General features: G+C 47.8%; 1 protein-coding gene and 1 non-coding gene across 2 annotated transcripts; both read right to left on the bottom strand.

Annotated features, from left to right (window-relative positions):
* Positions 1-579: 579 nt before the first annotated feature.
* LOC115531596 (uncharacterized) lies at positions 580-5,611 on the bottom strand. The gene is made up of 12 exons (XM_030340950.1): positions 5,076-5,611; positions 4,846-4,979; positions 4,683-4,748; positions 4,505-4,605; positions 3,939-4,384; positions 3,526-3,850; positions 2,664-3,432; positions 2,363-2,575; positions 1,973-2,250; positions 1,628-1,881; positions 1,284-1,535; positions 580-1,174 (listed from the first exon to the last, which is right to left on the bottom strand). The coding sequence occupies exons 1-12, from the start codon at positions 5,603-5,605 to the stop codon at positions 580-582; spliced, it is 3,963 nt and encodes a 1,320-aa protein (XP_030196810.1). The 5' UTR covers positions 5,606-5,611.
* Positions 5,612-9,089: 3,478 nt separating this feature from the next.
* Positions 9,090-9,195, bottom strand: LOC115531736 (U6 spliceosomal RNA). The gene has a single exon (XR_003973935.1). It is a non-coding gene; the product is annotated as a U6 spliceosomal RNA (small nuclear RNA).
* Positions 9,196-19,668: the final 10,473 nt, after the last annotated feature.

Below are 19,668 nucleotides of genomic sequence, written 5' to 3'. Positions count from 1 at the left end.
TGATCTTTTGTCTTAGCTTGATCAGTCATCCTGATAGACAAAAGAGTCCAAGTTGGAGGTGTGAAATGAACTCAGGGTGTCGGGGGGGGGGGGGGCTCTCTGCGCTTCACTTCTAATTCCCACTGCTACTGTCATGATAGATGTGTGTGATGTGTGTGTGTCCATCATGCTGTTTGAAGTGTTGTGTGTGTGTGTGTGTATGTGTGTGGCAGTTAAAGACATGATTTAAGGAAAATACTCGGACAGCCAAAAAGGTAGCAGAAATTAATGGATGCGCATGCATGATCTGGAAAAAAGAATGACTTTTAGCAACCCTCTTTTATGTGTTGTTAATTTATACATTGTTTAACAAAGAATGGCTTTTTTTCAACCAGCTTTTAAGGTGTGTTTTCTTTTTGTGATGTGATTTGAGCAAAAATCGTTCTTTCTTCCACACAAACGACACAGAGTCTTTCGGTAACGGTAGGCTGTTTATATATATATATATACATCATTTACAATGAATGGCTGGTGGTCCCTCTACACAGCCAGCTCCACACTGCTGTGGGGGGGGGGGGGGGGGGGGGGAGAGAGAGAATGTCAGGGTGGCGGCGGGGGGGGGGCCTCGCGGTCTCTGGCCAGCCGATCACTGCGCCACTGCTCCACCGTTCCCCCGTCGGCCCGGGCGCAAAAGGTCTCCCGCTTGTAGCGGCTGTGGCCGTTCTCCCTGGTCTTGTGCTGGCCACAGCGGCTGCAGGTAAAGCCCGAGACCTTTTTAGGGGGCTTGAGGTAGACCCCTAGCTCCCGGGCACGACGCTCCTTCTCCTCCTGGACCCTGTGCCTCCAGACAGTGGAGCGGGGCATGGCTCCAGCAATGGCGACGGCCGGAGCGGCAATGGCTGGAGCGGTGGCCGCGGCTGAGAGCGGGCTGAGGTCCGGGGGGGTGGCGGCGGCGGCACTCTGCTGCTTCACCACGAGGTCGTAGAGCTCCGGGGCCAGCGGCCCTCTGATCGTTGCCGCCAGACCAGAGGCATCCGCGGGCAGGTGGTGCTGGAGGGGCTGGTCTGGCTGCTGGGGCTGCTGCAGCAGAGTCCGTGGGGCCGACAGGGGCTCCGCTGCAGTCTGGGGAGCGCTGGGCCCCGGGACTGCGAGGGAGAGGGTGTCCCTCATCTTATTTTTTTCCCTGTTGTTTTGCCTTTCAAGAAATAGAAACAATGTGTTAATTATGACGACAAAGATATCAATCACGACGACAAACACACACACACACACTCAGTTCTGCGAGCCAAAGTATATGGACTTACCACATGGACAGGGTCCGCTGGTTCACGTCAAACAGCATGATGCGGGTGCTCGCCATGAGGGCAGGACAGTTGACCACGTTGTCCTGGATCAATTTGTAATCCCTCATGACGGCACCCCAGCGGTTGAGGCGTGCCCCGGCGATGGTCTTGGCGTCGCCGCTGTGGACGCGGCACAGCTCCAACATGATGGCCTCGACGACCCTGCTGAGGCTTGGGTACTGTGCCGCTCCCGCACCCTTACCCACGACGACACTGTAGAGAGAGAGAGAGAGCGTGTTAGTTACTGATTATAGGGGGCTGTTAAAAAAAAAAAGATTGAAGGAAATTGTTAATGCACTGCTTACCGCTTCACACTGTCCACTCCCGGGATGTGGGCGTGGCGGTTGCTGGTCTTGAACCGCCCTTTAGCCAGCCGGTCCTGGTGGCGGGGGGTGAAGGTCACCGGCGCCTTGTCCCGCTCCGTCAGCCTCTCCCAGAGAGCGATGATGCCTCTGGTCTGACGGGCGGTGACGAAGGCGTGGTGACGCAGCTCCACGAGGCCGTGGGCCAGGGCCACCGCGTGGTGGTACCCGGGCTGACCGTCCGGCCCGACGACGTCCTGAAAAAAACGCACAGACACGGCACACGATGAGACGCCGCACGCAAACACCGCGGCCGATATGAAATGTGGACAGGCGACTGCCACTCACTTCCTCCTCCTCCTCCTCCTCCATCTCCTCCTCCACCTCGGAAAGGGGCGATCCCAAGGTGGCATCGACCTGGAGCACACCGCAGGGCTCCTGGAGCAGGGCGCTGTGGTGTGCCAGGAGACGGATCTCCTCTGGCTCCTCCTCCGGGTGCTCCTCCTCCTCGAAGCCGTCATCGGCGGCGGCCTCTTCCTCCTCCTCTGCCCCATCCAGAGGTTCGGGATCCGGCTGCAGCACAGCGCCCGACTGGGAGTACAAGTACTCCACCCCTAAGAGTTCCCCTGCAGAGAGAGACACACACACACACACACACACACACAAACACACACACACATTAGCAGATGCCACAAGAACAGCCGCAGCAAACACTCTCTGTCGCTAATCTCCATGTACCTGTGTACTCTCTGGGCTGGGTGAAGTCGTCGACCGGCTGGACCCCGTTGACCTCAGAGGCCAGCTCGTTGAAGCTGTGCTGCAGCCGGGCGCTGTAGCACCGCAGCGCCGCTCGCGGTCCTCCCTCGACTGCCGCCCTGCCGCGGTCCTCGTTCCACCGAGCCAGGCCCTCCAGCAGGTACACCTGATAGTGGACGTCACTCGAGGTGGTACCTGTACATAAAACACGAGGGGGAGAAGAGTTAGTGAAAAAGGAAAACAAACAAGCAGAACTTTGTGAACGCGGTGGAAATAGATTTACCCGGAACGAAGCGGCACTGGTGCAGGTGGAAGGACTCGAGGGAGGTGGAGCCGCGAGCGCACCGGAAGACGGGGAGCCTCACACCACCCTTGGTGATCTCTCCCGTCTTGGTGTACAGCTCCACCCCCTCTGGGTCCTGGACGCAGTCGAGGTGGCGGCGCTGCGTGCCCCAGATGTCCTCCATGCGGGCGCGGTCAATCAAAGCGACGCCCATGGTGTCCGTCACATGCCAGAAGGCGTCCAGCACCTCCTGGATGAGCCGCTCCGTCTCCGCCACACCCCTCGTACGGCGGCGACAGTGGCGAGCCAGCTCCTTGGCGGACAGCGTGACCTGGGCGTCCCTCCCCTCCGAGGACTGCTTGGCCTCCTTCAGGCGCCGCACGTCCTCGCCGTCCCACTCAAAGATGGCGAAGGACAGCCTGGCCATGAAGAGGCCGTAGAGCTGGTGGCTGTCGGTGGTGACGCCCCTTGCGAAGCGCCGCATGAGGTGCCACACGTCCAGCCGCACCACCAGCTCTTGCCACTCGTTGTACATGCCGTGGGTGGCAGAATTGCCCACGGCGGCACAGCAGTCCCGGTCCACATACAGGACCCTCGGAGGGGCCTTCCCGGCTTCGCGGTACCGCCGCATGAGGCCGACCGCCATGTTGGTAAGTCCCTCTCCCTCGGCCGAGGTGAGAACGGACACGAGCACCTGCCCGTACTCGTTGCCAACGTTGGTCATCCAGGCGGCAGACCCGGCGGCGGCGCCCGCGAGCTTTTTGGCGATCTGCAAGACACAAACACACGTTTAGACACACGGACGGACGGACGGCACACAGACGTCATACGAGGCGACGGCACACGGAGAGAGAAACCTCACCTTCTTGGTGGAGTCCATCTTTAGGATGTCGCCGAAGATCGACGTCACCCTGGCCTTGGTCTCGTCCAGCCTGGTCATGGCCTCCAGCACATACACCCGACCAAACCAGGTGAGCCCGGGTACCTTGACGAAGGTCGGCAGGGACACGTCGTCCTTCCGGGCCGCTCCGGGTCCCCTCAGCTTGCGGAGCACAGAGAGGTAGGAGATGGAGCGCTGCATCCAGTCCCTGGAGTGCTGCTCCACCAGGGAGGCACGGAGGCGAGAGACGCCGTTGCCCAAGGTGCGCTCCTTGAGCATGGCTATCACCGCTCTGTCGCAGGACAACCTGGAAACAGAGAACACAGACAGTTAACCGTAGTTAACCACGAGCGACAATACGCTGGGTAAACGCAGAATGACTAAAAGTGACATACTTGTAGGTAAGAACGGCCGGGAATTGCTCGCGGTGAGCAACGTCCAGCTGCTCCAGGATGTCCTGGGACCAGCCCGCCACCTTCTTGCCGCAGGAGGGGCACTGAAGGCACTCTGTGGCCATGTAATACCACCCGCTCCTGTCCAAGACCCTCCGCACGGTCTTGTATAGGCCAGCGCCCATCAGCTTACCCCCATCGGCGGGGCACTTGAGGTGGTACGCCCACATCCGATACGGAAGCCAGAGGAAGAAGGGGCGCTGGAAGAAGGCGTGGGCAGTGGCGGGGGGCTGAGTGTAGAGGAGCCGGGCGCCTGGCGGGTACCACCACAGTCGGGGCGGTGTGGTGAGCACAGCCTTCCCGCTGCTGGGGTCCCTGTGGAACAGCGCCCGGCCCACCCACTCCTGCTGCTCTTCAGGCAGCGTCTTCCTCCAGCTGAGGGGAAGCAGCTGAAACACACACGCAGCAGACACACACAGTGAGCGGGTGTGAATGTTCAGCAGACAGGCACACATACACACACACATCATATACACACACACACACACACACACACACATTATACAAACCTCTTTGCCGGAGGCAGGCCTCGTGGCCATCGGTCCTGGTCCTGGACCTGGTGCTGGTCCTTCCAGCGGGGCCGCGGCCGGCGGGGCGTCCCTGGACGTGCCTGACAACCCATATCAGCGTTAGGGCGGTGCGTTACACGTGCGGTACAAGTGTATTCACATCTAAACGTATACTCACTGGGAGGGTCGACCTCGTTGGCAGCGGCGAGCAGTTCGGCGTCGGTCGGGTCAGAGTAGGAGACGCCTGCAAAGAACGACAACGAGACGACAACATGAACTGATGAAGCACTGTTGTGTTGTTTAAAGCACCTCCCAGGCTGTTTTGTAGACGGTGCAGTTACCTGGCCGTGGGAGGACATGTCCTGGCTCCGGTGCTGCTGTGGGCTCAGCGTCCCGGGCCAGCACATACTGCTTCAGGGTTCCCATCCTTGACGCAGTAGCTCCCACCTTCTGCGTCCTGACCCAAGCCACATAGCTGTAGTAGAGCAAAGAAAAAACACACAAAATCAGCACACACACACACACACACACACACACACATAAAATCAACACACACACACACACTACTTACGTTCGACTCTCTTGGTCCCGCGCGCCATACAGGGACTTGTAGGTCCGGTGTGAATGCACCCCGAACCCCACCAGCGCGTCGTCCAGCCCCCTGGAAGACGCGGAGCCCTCGCACAACCTACGCCTGGCGACGGCCGTCACCATGGGTGGGAACAGCCCGGCGTAGGAGGCGAGGGCGTCCTTGTTCTCCATGAGGGGCGACTTGCTGGTGTCTCCTCCCTCTCTCTCCATCTGGTGGGACACCAAGATGGTGACGGCGTACCCCACCGCATTTCCCAGCAGCCACTGGAAAGTTTGGCCGCGGTACAGGCCAAACTGCACCTCGCTCTCCGCCAGCACAAACTCGCCCGACATGCCACCCTTCTGCAGGGCTCTGGCCCTCGCCTCGGCTCGAACCACATCACCCCTCTTCACCTGAGACCCAGTGGTAGAGGCCTGGCGTTTGCTTGCCACTGCGTCAGCGGCATCAGAGGGGCGAAGGGTGAGCTCGGAGGAAGAGGGTTCGAACCGGAAAAGGGGAGCAAAAGACATTTTCTGAAAGACAAGAAGAAACCAAACAAGTCAGTGAAGTGTATTACAATGTACTAATTGGGTGTTAAGATAACAATGTTGATAACAATGTTAATGTCAGGAGATCAGCCCATTAGGCAGGCCCGCCGCTCCCTATACGCATAGTACGCATAGTGCTTAGCGGACCAAGTACCTGGGGGGGGGGGGGGGGGGGCGCCAAGAATTAAGGTTTATTAAAATAAATAAATAATAACAATTACATTATTGAATTAAAAATATATATAAATTAGTCATGAAGAGGCCCACCGTTGTTTATTCTTAATTGTATAACCTATCACTCAATTTTGGCAAATTAGAGGTTTTTTTTACCCAATATACAAAAAGAGGCCTATAACCATTAGGGGTGTTATGCTAATACTGTCAACGTTAATGTCAAGAGACCATTAGGTTTAGCCTTTAACCTGTTGCTCTCCCCCCCACTATTAACACCTCTCCTATGCAAATCGCGGTTGCGTTTCAAACACCGAAATCACACATTAATAATTTCACATTTAGACCAGCCTTTATATCACAATTACACTAATGCATTTTTCACGATTTACCAGCAGCACTCGCAATGCGTTTGAATGGGAAGCGCGAGCTCCGTAGGCCTACTTTCAACAATCCGTTTTACTTATTTATAATTCGAAATTCGTCCCAGCCTTTATACCACATACACACTATGGACTCTATAGCATATAACCGAGTCGTCTGTTCGCATTTTTATGCATTTTTCACGATTTACCAGCAGCACTCGTTGAGAAGGCTAACCGTCGCGCAATGCGTTTGAATGGGAAGCGGGAAGCTCCGTACTTTCAACAATTCGTTTTACTCATTTATAATTCGAAATTCGTCCCAGCCTTTATACCACATACACACTATGGTCTATAGAATATAACCGAGTCGTCTGTTCGCATTTTTATGCATTTTTCACGATTTACCAGCAGCACTCGTTGAGAAGGCTAACCGTCGCGCAATGCGTTTGAATGGGAAGCGGGAAGCTCCGTACTTTCAACAATTCGTTTTACTCATTTATAATTCGAAATTCGTCCCAGCCTTTATACCACATACACACTATGGTCTATAGAATATAACCGAGTCGTCTGTTCGCATTTTTATGCATTTTTCACGATTTACCAGAAGCATTCGCCGCGCCATTCGTTTGAATGGGAAGCGCGAAGCACCGTACTTTCAACAATATTTATAATTCGGAATTAGTCCCAGCCTTTATACCACATATAACAGAGTCGTCTATTCACGTTTTAATGCAGTTTCCACGATTCTAGTCATTTACTTACGTGATGGTAGTGAACGAAAACTAGTGACGGTTGAAAACTGTCAAAGTAATGACATTTTTTCGGCTGGAGGAGCTTATGATAACTTGCGCTCCCCGCCGGCAGCCAATCACGGCTCATGACGTAAATGAAACAGTCCAATCAAACCATGCGTGGTTTTGGCCCAGTAAATGAAACAGACCAATCAGACAGGAGTGGTTTTTCCGCCAGGGCGGGGGAGGGCGGGGGAGCAAGTGAAACAAGTGAAACACAAGTGTAGAGCACAACGACATTCCGGTGGCGCAAGGATGACACGCAAATTCGTGAAGCGTTCTATCTTTTAAGTTTTAATTCATATCGTAACTCTTATTATTTAATATTTAGTTTTGGTTTTGGGTGAAACAGCGACCCCTAGTGGCGGAGTGTGCCGCTACAGCGGTGAAACGGCGCCCCCTGGTGGCGGAGTAGACCGCTAAAGCGCTCCTCCGCTGTCCTGGACCACCGTTTACCAGGAGGATTTACGCCAGGAGGAGTTTAACTGCTCTTTCGGAATTACTCAAATGGCCCATTTTATCAGTAACTTTATCCAGTCTGTAAAAACCAAAGATAAAACAATAAAATGAGTGATAATCATAACAGTAATAACAATGATAATGTAGGCTAGAAGTTGCCACAATGCAATGAATAAATGCAATCAGGATCAAAAGACTAAAAGATGAGATAAAAATTAGGTAAAAAGGTTATACTGAATTAAAGGCAATAGAGTAGAGATGGGTCTTAAGATTATTATTGATTTCTTCCTTGCTCATTTCAAGGGAGTTTTTCTTGCCCTGGTGGGGGCTTGGGTAAAGGGGGGTAAACCATTCCAGGGGACTACCTCATGAAACTGATCGAAAGAGTGTGCAAATCTGTCATCAAAGCATAAGGTGGCTACTTTGAAGAATGTAAAATATAAAACATTCTGGTCTGTTGAGCATTTTCTTGTTTCCCACATAATTCCATGTGTTTCTTAGTTTGGATGACTTCAACATTAATCTGAAATGTTAAAAAAAAATTTTTAAAATAAAAACCATTGAATGAGAAGGTTTCCAAACTTTTGACTGGTACTGTATATCTTAAAAGTCACTTTAGTGGAGTAACCTGTAATGCTTGTTTAATGCAGTGCTCGTTTAATGCTGTGTCGTGTCATTTGTTGTCATTGTAGATAGAGATGTCTTTCGCCAAGATAAGGATTACGCCGTCGCAGCAGTCGATCCTGCGGGCCTCCGATGCGGCGGCAGCCTTCACCGCCGCCATGGGGCCAGAAGCCGGGGGAGGTGGAGAAGGAGGCCCGAGCCCGCGTCATCTCCGAGGGTGGTGACCCTGGGAACCCCATGCTGGTGCTGGGCTGCCACAGCATCCAGCTGGGCAAGTACCAGGGTCAGACCCTCAGATGGCCCCTGGAGAACGACGTGGGCTACGCCTCTCTTGTGGTCGCCTGTCACCAGCGGGATCGGGAGACGAGTGCCTCGGACAACCCGCTGATGGCCAACAAGGACAGCCTCGCCCGGTATTCCTGCGCCCAACCCGCTTTTGCTGAGCATCTCTATTTCCGCCGGGAGCAGGAGGAGGCCCGGCCTCGTGCCACTCTGCCCGGGCGGGGGGGCGAGGCGCTTGTTGGCTTCGGGCTGTTCAAGGAGGACACCCTGAAGGACCAGCGCCCTTCGGTTCCGCCGCCCCCCACAGAGGTGACGGACGAGGAGCTGGTCCGGATGCTCACTGACGTTGAAATGGGTAACTGGCACCACACTGGACGTGTCGCACTGTAACATTTGCCTTCGATATCTATTCTTTAAGTATATTTTCATTTATTCATTGCATTGTGGCAACTTCTAGCCTACATTATCATTGTTATTACTGTTATGATTATCACTCATTTTATTGTTTTATCTTTGGTTTTTACAGACTGGATAAAGTAACTGATAAAATAGGCCATTTGAGTAATTCCGAAAGAGCAGTTAAACTCTTCCTGGCGTAAATCCTCCTGGTAAACCTTGGTCCAGGACAGCGGAGGAGCGCTTTAGCGGTCTACTCCGCCACCAGGGGGCGGCGTTTCACCGCTGTAACGGCACACTCCGCCACTAGGGGTCACTGTTTCGCCCAAAACCAAAACTAAATATTAAATAATAAGAGTTACGATATGAAATAAAACTTAAAAGATAGAACGCTTCACGAATTTGCGTGTCATCCTTGCGCAGGGGCCATGCTAATCTTCTCTGTATCGTTCCAATTTTAGTATATGTGATACCGAAGTAACACAAATACTGCCTGATCCTGGGTTACTCATATACGTCCGCTCAGACACCGAAGGGTCTCTGTTGGTGTGGAGCAACAAAAGACCCAGACAGACTAACGCTGCATTACCTGGCCGTAGCCGACCCACGCACCGCTCCACTACGTGGTGTGAGGAGAGAGGATGTTATGGGTATGGTTGTTGAGACTATTCTGGAAAGCCACAGCGCGAGGCACTCTGGGTAGGACATGACGGGACTCTGGGCTGTGGGATTGGTAGAGGCAGACAAAAGACAAGCCTATGGCTGCGTCACATGACCCCCTCGCCCCCCCCCCCCCCTCTGCATTCCTCCCCCCTCCCTCTGGCTGCTATAGACCCAGAAGACAACAGTGTTGGTTTAACGCTAATGTGTGTGGGGCCGTCTGGGGATCAACCCCCCCTCCCCCTCCTGCTTGCTGCTTCCTGGTGCCGCGGCTGCCGTCCCCTGGAGGACTGTTCCTCTCAACAGGCAGCGCAGCCCACAGCTCCAACCTGGTGTTGGTGGAAGAGGTGGCGCTGGTCTAGGGTTAAGAAGGAACGATTCAAACTCCATAGATCACAACCTGTTTAGGGATACAGTGAGTCTAGCCCTGAATACAAGTCAGAACACTGTTGCCAAACAAGAACACATACAGTTATAGATTGACTAATACTGTGATCTAATTCTACACATGATAAAAATCAAATGTATAAAAACATTAAATACATAATTGGATCAATTGTAATTTGATTACTGAGCAGTATTGGCCAGAAGAGAGGTCCCATGCTGACCCCTAACATTAGCTTTTTGATTGAAATGTTTTTTACATCTTAAGAGTGATATTCAAAAAGCTACCGCTAGGTGTCAGCATGCGACCTATTATGGCTCTGAGCTGGTTAGCAGCAGGTTTGATATTCGCCGGATATTCGGTTTTGCAATCGGATTGATCAACACAATTGCAATTCATTACGGGTGTAGTTTGTTGAGTACAGTGTAGGACACTGTATTGACCAAAAATCAGACATTTAGTTTTTGCTATCGACACCTGTGCGAAAGCAGCACTTGTATCTACGTTCCGGCTGATTTTATCTACGTTCTGTTTTAGGGAGCGTCTACAATTGTTCTCATTCTGTTGCTGTAGTAGGCTACTTGACAACGGTGGGCGGCTACTTGCTGCAGGTAACATTTTGCTTATATCTTGCATGATGGCGAAACAAATAGTTAAAAATATTCAAATAAAATAAATCAAAACCATTAGTGATGGGAATTAAAATGCAAATATAAAAATAAATTCATCTTTGGAACAGATAATGATAGAAATGATTTTTTTTGTGCGTGTTTGAAAGATTCTGGCCTCTTTAAAATGGAATTCTGAAGAATACTAGGGATAGGTTAATTAAAAACGTTGGAAACCTACACCACAAACCTGCAATTAGAGCTGTATCAAGACTTAAACAGCAAATCCAATTCGAAGAGATAATAATGACATACTATCTCGTAATAATGAGAAAGTATTTCGTAATTATGGAGATAATTATCTCGTCATTAAGAGACAGCTATTTTTACTCCTGTGAATGCTATGAGCTTCCGTAAAAAAGGTATTAAATTCAACTTTAGAATTTCTGTATAAACACTGACTAAGCGTCTTCTCAATGAGTTCCAATATTACACACAGATACAATAGTCTCATTCAAAGATTAACAAAGGTACTGCTATGACAGTATCAAATAGAAGGTCTTGCCTTAGCTATGACCATCTTTCTCCTCGAATTGGATAGATTTTTGGTGAATATTACAAACTTAATTGCATCCTTATTCGCTATAATGCTAAATATCAGCAAATAATGACCTGCAGTAAAAGCCCACAATTTGCGAATACTACAGCAATCAGAATGACAAAATGTCTTTGTAATGATTTTTGGTGAATATTTCAAGCTATTAATTGCATTCAGTTTTACTATTATTCAACATATCAGCAAAATGTAGGAAGTATAAGCGCACCATTGGCAACTACTACGGGAATCGGAACATGTATATTTGTTGATTTGTGGTGATTTCTTTCCTGAGACAATTCCATGGTAACGTGTATGCCATCAGTCTGTGGGGTGTACTTTGTAGACGGTCCCTAAAACAGATAGCAGCCGTGAAGTTTGGTCGATACGTTGTCCTATACTGTCCTCAACATACGTACAGACACCCGTGATGAAGTTAAATTCTGTTGATCAATCCAATTGCGGGCTAAATGAAAACCGAACATCGAAAGCGCTTCCGGCTCTGAGCGATGGACTGATCCCGTATCAACTGAAACTCGTGAAGACAAGATGCATAGGCCTACTTTTATTTTACGATCCATTTTAAACTTGGTCATTTGTCTTATATGATCGTCAACATAGTATTCTATGCCATTTAATGTGACTGCTCCTGAAATAAGCTGATTTGAAGAATGTCTCTAAAGTTTGGATGTTGAGATTTCAGTTGTATCATCGGACAAAACCCATACAACTGAAATCCCATCATCCAGACTTTAGAAAAATTATATAGAGTACCATTATATTAACTGTTTCTTTTATAAGGCAAGGCAAGGCAACTTTATTTATATAGCACTTTTCATACACAAGGCAGACTCAAAGTGCTTCACATATAAACATTGTCATACAATAAAATAAAATAATAGATAAGTAAAAGAAAAACATATGCAAAGAAATGGGTAGAATATAAAAAGGCATTTTAGTATTAAAATAGAAAATAAAGGCAAAGTTAAAAAAGCTTTTTAGAAAGTACAATGTATTTAAGATTTTAGCAGAAAGCTATAGCAAACATAAAAGTCTTCAGTCTTGTTTTAAAGGTGCTCAGAGTTGGGGCAAGTCTTAAATCCTCTGGGAGTTTATTCCAGCTATTTGTTGCATAGTAACTAAATCCTGCTTTCCCATGTTTTGTGTTTACTCTGGGGATAATTAACAGATTGGTCTCTGAGGATAATTAACAGATTGGTCTCAGAGGATCTTAGTGGTCTAGAAGGCTGATGTAGTAGAAGCATATCAGTTAAGTATTTTGGGCCTAAACCATGTAGGGATTTATAGGTTAGCAACATGATTTTAAAATCAATTCTCTGACCTACAGGAAGCCAATGTAACGATTTCAGAATTGGTGTAATATGATCAAATTTGTTGGTCTTTGTTAGAACTCTAGCAGCAGCATTCTGAACAAGCTGAAGCTTCCTCAGAGTTTGTTTTGGGAGACCTATGGGGAGACCATTGCAGTAATCAAGCTTACTAGTGATAAAGGCATGTACAAGTTTTTGTAAGTCTTCGGTGGACATGAGCCCTCCAAGTCTTGCTATATTTTTAAGGTGATAATATGCCGATTTTGTAACTGATTTGATGTGACTGTCAAAATGTAAATCTGAATCCATGATAACCCCCTATAACACTCAAGACATTTTCTAATGCGCCACTTAAAAGAGATATATATTTTATATCTATATACCCCTTGGCTTATCAAGGGGGTGCATATAAGGAACACACAAGTGAACCGTAGTAGCCTACTCACCGAATAGGCTACTGATGAAAATCTTCCCCTCTGTCGTCTTGCCTCGTTCTGGGTTACTGCGTTGGTCGCCTGGAACAATGTTCAACATATTGTATTGGTCCAACCTATAAGTGTTTGCTACTGCAAACACATCTAGGCTACCGTTCTTTTTAAGCATACTTCTTATGCTTTCAGCTACAGAAACTATTCAACTATGAAAACGTCCAGCTCTTTGACCGCATGATGGCTACCTCTCGGCGTTTTTCAACTCTTTCAACTTTTTAAACTATTACGCTTTTTCGGCATTTTTATTTTTTTTACAATGTCGGCTGAGTCAATGGGCGGACGGCGCCGTCGCCTTCTCTGACATCGTAACGTTAACCTTCGTTCAAACTATTTAACAAATAACACACTTGTATCTTAAATTATCGGAAGACCTAATTTCGATTACCTTTATACTTTTTTCAGAATCACAGTTTACGTTCCGTATCGGCTTCATTTCAGTTGGTCTCAGTGATTAGCTGAGGTCAGAACATGGAGGACGTGCAGGCGGCGCTGCCAGATTGGGCGGTTTTTACGAGTCCGGGCTGCAGCACGCAGAGGCTCAACTTCTACTTCGTCTCGTCTGACTCCGCCTGCCCAATATATCAGTAAAATCACTAATATCAGCACTACAACAGCACGACCTCGAGTGTGATATTGCTTATATATATGTAGCGCCCCCATGCCATGGCTATGGACATGATCTTCTAATTAACCCAAAAGTTAACTGGGACGCTCCCAAGTTCACGTGGGCCCCGTCCACACGAAGCCGATTTCATGGCGAAACCGCAAAGGTCTTGTACGGTTCGGCCTTCCGTCCACACGAAGCCGGCGAATCCGCTGACCGAAACCGCAAACTTCTGAAACCACCCTCGGAGGTGGTTTCAAATCTACCCGGTTTCGTTTTGGATTCATGTGGACGCCTGAAACCGACTGAAACCGTAAACCATGACGTCATCGCCCCACCCCTCGACCCTCTAGCCAATGACTGTTAAGCCCGCGGAGTCTCAGAACTCACAACAACAAGGATTTCTGTAGCAGAAGCAGCGCCCCTTATGGGCCTGGAATGTGTACTACAGCGTTTCTACAGATCTACCCGGTTTCGCTTGGCTTCGTCTTTACGGAGATACGGCGAAACCGGATAGATCGAAACCGTAACGGTTTCGCCTTCGTGTGGACGGGGCCTAATAAACTGACAACACCCTATATGTGGTAATCTACCCGATTTTATGTTTAGTTGTATTGTAGTGTCTCGTAGAGTATTGTAGAACTAAACCCCTAATAAACAGGAATCACTGGCCTGGTAATTACAATAAAAACACACATAATTAACTATGAAAGATAGGTTTCATTGTATTAACACGTTAAACATCAACATGAATCATTCTGTGCATCGACCCACAAGTAAACCAATTCACACAAGGAATCAAATGCATTTTGGAAAGATAATGTACAAAGCAATATAAAGTCCTATGCCGGCACGAACTATTTATCCCCACGTTGCAGGCCTGTGTCGTCGCTTGGGTACGTGGAGGCCAAAAACAGAACGGCCGCTTCACTCACAGGAGCAAACAAACAACAAATGTACCTTTCACCTCACTTGGAGGAGTGCGTGCGTGTGTGTGTGGAAGCGAGCGGACAGTCGCGGTCCTCGTGTCGACTGGTCCACGCTGGCGTTTTATCCAAAACGACCGGCAAGATCCTTATGCTGGCGTCTTATCCAAACGACCGGCAAGATCCTTATTTGGGCACATATCCCACTTAACCGCACACAGGCTTTGCCGCGTCCACGTCTGGATGCAGGTTCAGCATCTCCTGTAAACCTCAGAATAGAATAGAATCTTTATTTGTCATTGGGTTAAATACAGTGTATTTACACAAAGAAATTAAGGTGCAGACCTTGTTCAGTGCTTTTTAAAAATAAAATAAAAAGAATAGAATACAGAACGAAATATTAATAAATATATAACAATAACAATAACCCCAATAACCCCTCCCCCTGCCTTCCACTTAAGGCACATTTAAGTGTCCTACACCCTCCCCTCCCTCCCAGACAACATCCCCTTCTGCCCACATATATCTATATAGCAGCAGGTCCAGGAAGGTAAGCATAATGAGGAATGTCCAAAGGTAGTGGTGATCGTTCATGTGGTTGTCTATGTATTGCACAGGGGTTATTTTTTGTTTAGCGTACGTATGGCCCAGGGGAAGAAGCAGTGAATGTTGCTAGGTACGCGTCCTGCGTCCCTGACGCATTAAAGTCTGAAAGGACGCACTAAACTCACTATCCATGCGTCCCGGGGACGCATCTCATTTTCCCCATGAGAAACGATACATTGTGAACATTAAACAACTCGTTTAATCACAGTAACTGGCCAAAGAAACCTTCTTGTGAGCAGATCGGACAAGCGCTGTTTCAACCCTCTGCGCATCTACTCGGCGCAGACGTGATCCCCTGTAGAAAATATCGCGACATGCTAATTTAGCCGCTACCAAAACCAACTAGCTCGTCACCGCTGATTTCATTTCAACAATTAAAAATACGAACTTCATAGTAAATAAACCCACGTTTCCACTGCTCGATGCTGTGCTCATTCGTGTCGAATGAGCAAATCAAACAGGATTTTTTTGCAATCCTTCTGATTGAATATATGTACATTTATGACAAAATCGTGAGGACTAGGCTTGTGACACACACACACACACACACACACACACACACACACACACACACACACACACACACACACACACACACACACACACACACACACACACACACACACACACACACACACACACACACACACACACACACACACACACACACACACACACACACACACACACACACACACACACACACACACAGAGACAGAAATGTGGCGCTCGCGCGGTAATAGCTCATTGGCGCCACCTAGTGATCATTATGTGCAAATGCACAGCCTCTCATTAAAATGACTTAGGGGTCATTTGACCCCTCTTGCGGCGCTAGGAGTAAGTAAAAATGGCCCGGCGTTTCTAGTGTTAAACATGAACGGTTGAGTACTCCAGCTCTAACCATATCATACCACCATCAAGGAGTTTAACACTATTCATTTAATTTAAGAAATAGAATAATAATAAAAAAGAAACACATTTTTTAAACTGGGGAGTCGGGACCCATTGAATTTCTCAGGGACCCACCCAACTCGCCACCTGTGGGTCCCGGGGACTCACTACATTGAAAACCTATCAACATCACTGAAGAAGCTGTTGGTTAGTCTGGTGGTGCGTGATTTCATTGAACTGTATCGCCTGCCAGAGGGAAGCAGATCGAACAGGTGGTGAGCAGGGTGCGCAGCGTCTTTTAGAATGGATCTGGTCCTGTTTCGGCAGCGGGAGCTGGCAAGCTCTTCCAGGGAGGGCAGTGGGCAGCCTGTGACCTTCGTGATGAGAAGAATATCAACACATACACGATCACTGATCTGGTGGTTATCGATCCGACAACCTAAACAGTATACCTCTAGTCTATATCCTAGACAGAGTATTATCGCATGTATAGATCTAAGCCGGTATAAATGGTTCACGAGCTCGCACTAGCCGTCCGTACTCTTCCTGGTTCACACCTCCTTCCCACCCAGCTGCCGAGCTGCCGACCTCTTAACCCTCCGGTTCAAAGGTCACATTAAGAAAACAACCAAAACGTACATACTCAAATGAAAATAAATGCAGGCCATAGGAAAATAAACATTCGGCATAATGCACTCAAAACCATTAAACATTTATTAACACCTTTTAACTTAAAGAAAATTAAAGGAAAATATAGCACAGTTCTACAAGCACCATTAATTAGTTAACATTTGTTTGTTTATTTAATGATTTATTTGGCTCCGCCAACACAAATCCGCAACTGGACTGGGACTGGGCCCCGTTTCCCGATAACGATGGATCTTCGCTCGTACGATCATTCTCCCGATGGATCTTGCGATCCATCGATAATTTCTTTGTCGCGTTTCCCGAAACTCCTCTTAACGTGAACGCGCATTCGCTGCACTCACGACGTCGTAGGATTGTAACTGTCTACTGTAGGGATGGGCATAATTAATCGATGCTCGATAATTGATCGTTAAGAAATGCGTCGATCAATTTATATTGTTATCGATCAAAAGGACGTTGTGTTGCATACTGTGAGTCTTGAAGTATTTAATTGAATATAACCCTGCCGACTGGTGGAAAGTGAATGGAAGAAGGTTCCCCAGGCTGTCAAAGTTAGCGCGACAATACCTCTGCATCCCCGCAACTTCGGTCCCGTCAGAGCGGGTGTTTTCTGCTGCTGGACTGACAGTTACAAGGCTGCGTTCGCGTCTGACCCCCGAGCATGCTTATATTCCTAAACAAAAATATGTAGGCTGGAGTTACTGTATGCTATGGACAGTAGGGACAGTCACCACCGTATGTGAGTCGCTCTATTTTTTCTTAACGTGTTGTCTCTCGCTCCGCTTTTCTTTCGGCTTGGTGCCTATTGGAGTCGTTACATTTTGTCAAAACTGTGATATTTTAGCAACAAGTTCAGCCTTATATGTGTTCAATAAGGTATTTCTTTTAGATAGACTAGTTCATGCAATTGTTTGTAAATGGGTGGCTCATCTTTTTGTTGCGAGCCTTTTCCGCGCGCCGGCTGCAGCCTATAGGCATTATATGTCTGCCTTTTTTTCAAAACAGTTATACAGTTTAATGCCCACTTTTAGCCTACTGCCTTTGTTTGAATATTGTTATCCGATAAGTTGGCTACTTATTGTAATTGGAATAGGCTACAGATTTAGTCTTGTTGAATCGTTTCCAAACCTTTAAGAGCCCCTGTAGGCGCATTGTTCGGACTTTACGAGCGCCTCATAGGCCTATAATGCCTGTATTTATTATTTTAAGTTAGTCCAAGTTAACTGTATTGTATTAATGTTGGCCCATACATTATTGTTGGAATAAAGATTTCATTGATAAAAACATGCTGCATTTTGTATTGTCGGGAATTTCAATATAGCCTATAGAAAAAAGTTAATGATTAATCGATAATTGATCGATAACTCTAGCGATGCTCGATCAAGGAAATTTCTTCAAATGCCCATCCCTAGTCTACTGACACGGTGCTGAAATGGGCTCCGGAGGAGGGGGAGACGCAGGAATGTCGCAGGAAAATTGTGTTAAAAAGGGTTAAAATATATCCCCATCAAGGACAACAGCAGAGTAGCCTACGAAAAAACGACTGCAATTATATGAATGCTAAAGACATTAAAACACAATTGATTAGGCTTAAACCGACATATATCAGTCCTAATCCTGAATGCACTGTGCGTTTCACGGCATTTTCCACCCTGAAATAATTCCAATTCCAGCAAAGAGAGCCGACTTAATCTGATTCCGCATAAGGGTTTCCTTGATTGATAATTTGATTGCTTATAAAAGCCCCTCCGGAAATAGGGTAAGGTATGTATTGATGAGGAATACAACGAAGCCCACCGTCTGGCCCGGTGCATCGTTGAGCGCACGATCGGGAGGTGGAAGTTGCGCTTTAGATGCCTTCACAAGTCAGGCGGAGGGCTCCAGTTTTCGCCGGCCAAGTCATGCGCCGTGATATGTGTGACGGCTATGTTGCACAACATTGCAGCTAAGGCTGGGGTGGCATTGCTTGAACCGGAGGACGCTGAGGACGATGACGACGAGGAAGATCGGTGTGAGGACGGCCTCCCTCATAACTACGCGGCTGGTTTTCATGCGCGTCGAAGAGTGATTGAGACTTTTTTTTAACCCCCTCCACCCTCCCACATGTCACTAAACATTCCCGTCAACGTGACCAATCCCTACCATATCCCAGCCTTTTGCCTGCTCCTTTGCTTGTTTTTTATAATTTATTTTATTTCTTTATTTTTAATTTATTATATTTATTTTTAATTTTATTTTATTTTTTACATTATTTTATGCTACGTTTTATGAGTAGCCTATGTCAGTCTGCACAAATCCCCCCACTTCTCACACATTTTGAGTGCCCTGCCTGCGCAAACATTTTCTGGACTGTCCCGTTTTATTTTGGCCATTTTAACATCTTTGTTATAGATTAATTCATAATCTTTATTAATTACCAATTTTAATAAAACGCATCCAATAGACGGAATGTCCGATGGTGAAGCCACTGAGGCTATATAGCGATGCTCTTAGCGTCCTACGAGTACCTACGAGCACCCCTGGAGTACTCGTTAGCTACGAGCGTTTTCAAGACGTTCGTTCCCAACGACGCTTTCGGGAAACGCGGTGAAAACTCTACGATGCCCTTTCGACGCACTTCACGATCCACTTAGGCTAACGACGCTTTCGGGAAACGGGGCCCTGAACTGTTGCCAAGCAACACAAACACACACTAGCTAGCTAAAACATAAACAGCGGAGCCAGCACTCATAATAATAATAATACATTTAATTTAGAGGCGCCTTTCAAGACACCCAAGGTCACCAAATGCCTCATGGAATGCCTCTTGTCCAATCAAATAACTTGGTCGGAACTAACTGTTGTATACAACACCACTCGAGTTGAGGGGGAATGAGGGGGGGGATCATGGCACCCCTCTGTGGAATTAAAATGATCAAAATCATCCCCCTCCTGAAACAACCATTCCCCCTTCCCATCCCCTGTTATTATATCAATCAATGTGGAAATATTACCGGTATTTCGTTAAAGCAGTTTCCTTTTTCAATTCGGCCCAACGTATGCCGCGGTGTGGACATTTTCACACCGAGTAATACACTCGTGTATTTGTGACGTGGTTTTGTCACTGGTAAGTTGGCAACCACTATGCTACAGAAAGTCCTTACAGTGGAGTGGATAACAAAACTTCAGCTAGCATATGTCACACAGCTAACTGGCTGGGTTAGCTAACAGCG

Source organism: Gadus morhua, chromosome 18, assembly GCF_902167405.1.
Source record: "Gadus morhua chromosome 18, gadMor3.0, whole genome shotgun sequence".
Taxonomy (NCBI): Eukaryota; Metazoa; Chordata; class Actinopteri; order Gadiformes; family Gadidae; genus Gadus; species Gadus morhua.
This window is presented reverse-complemented; position numbering and strand designations above follow the sequence as displayed.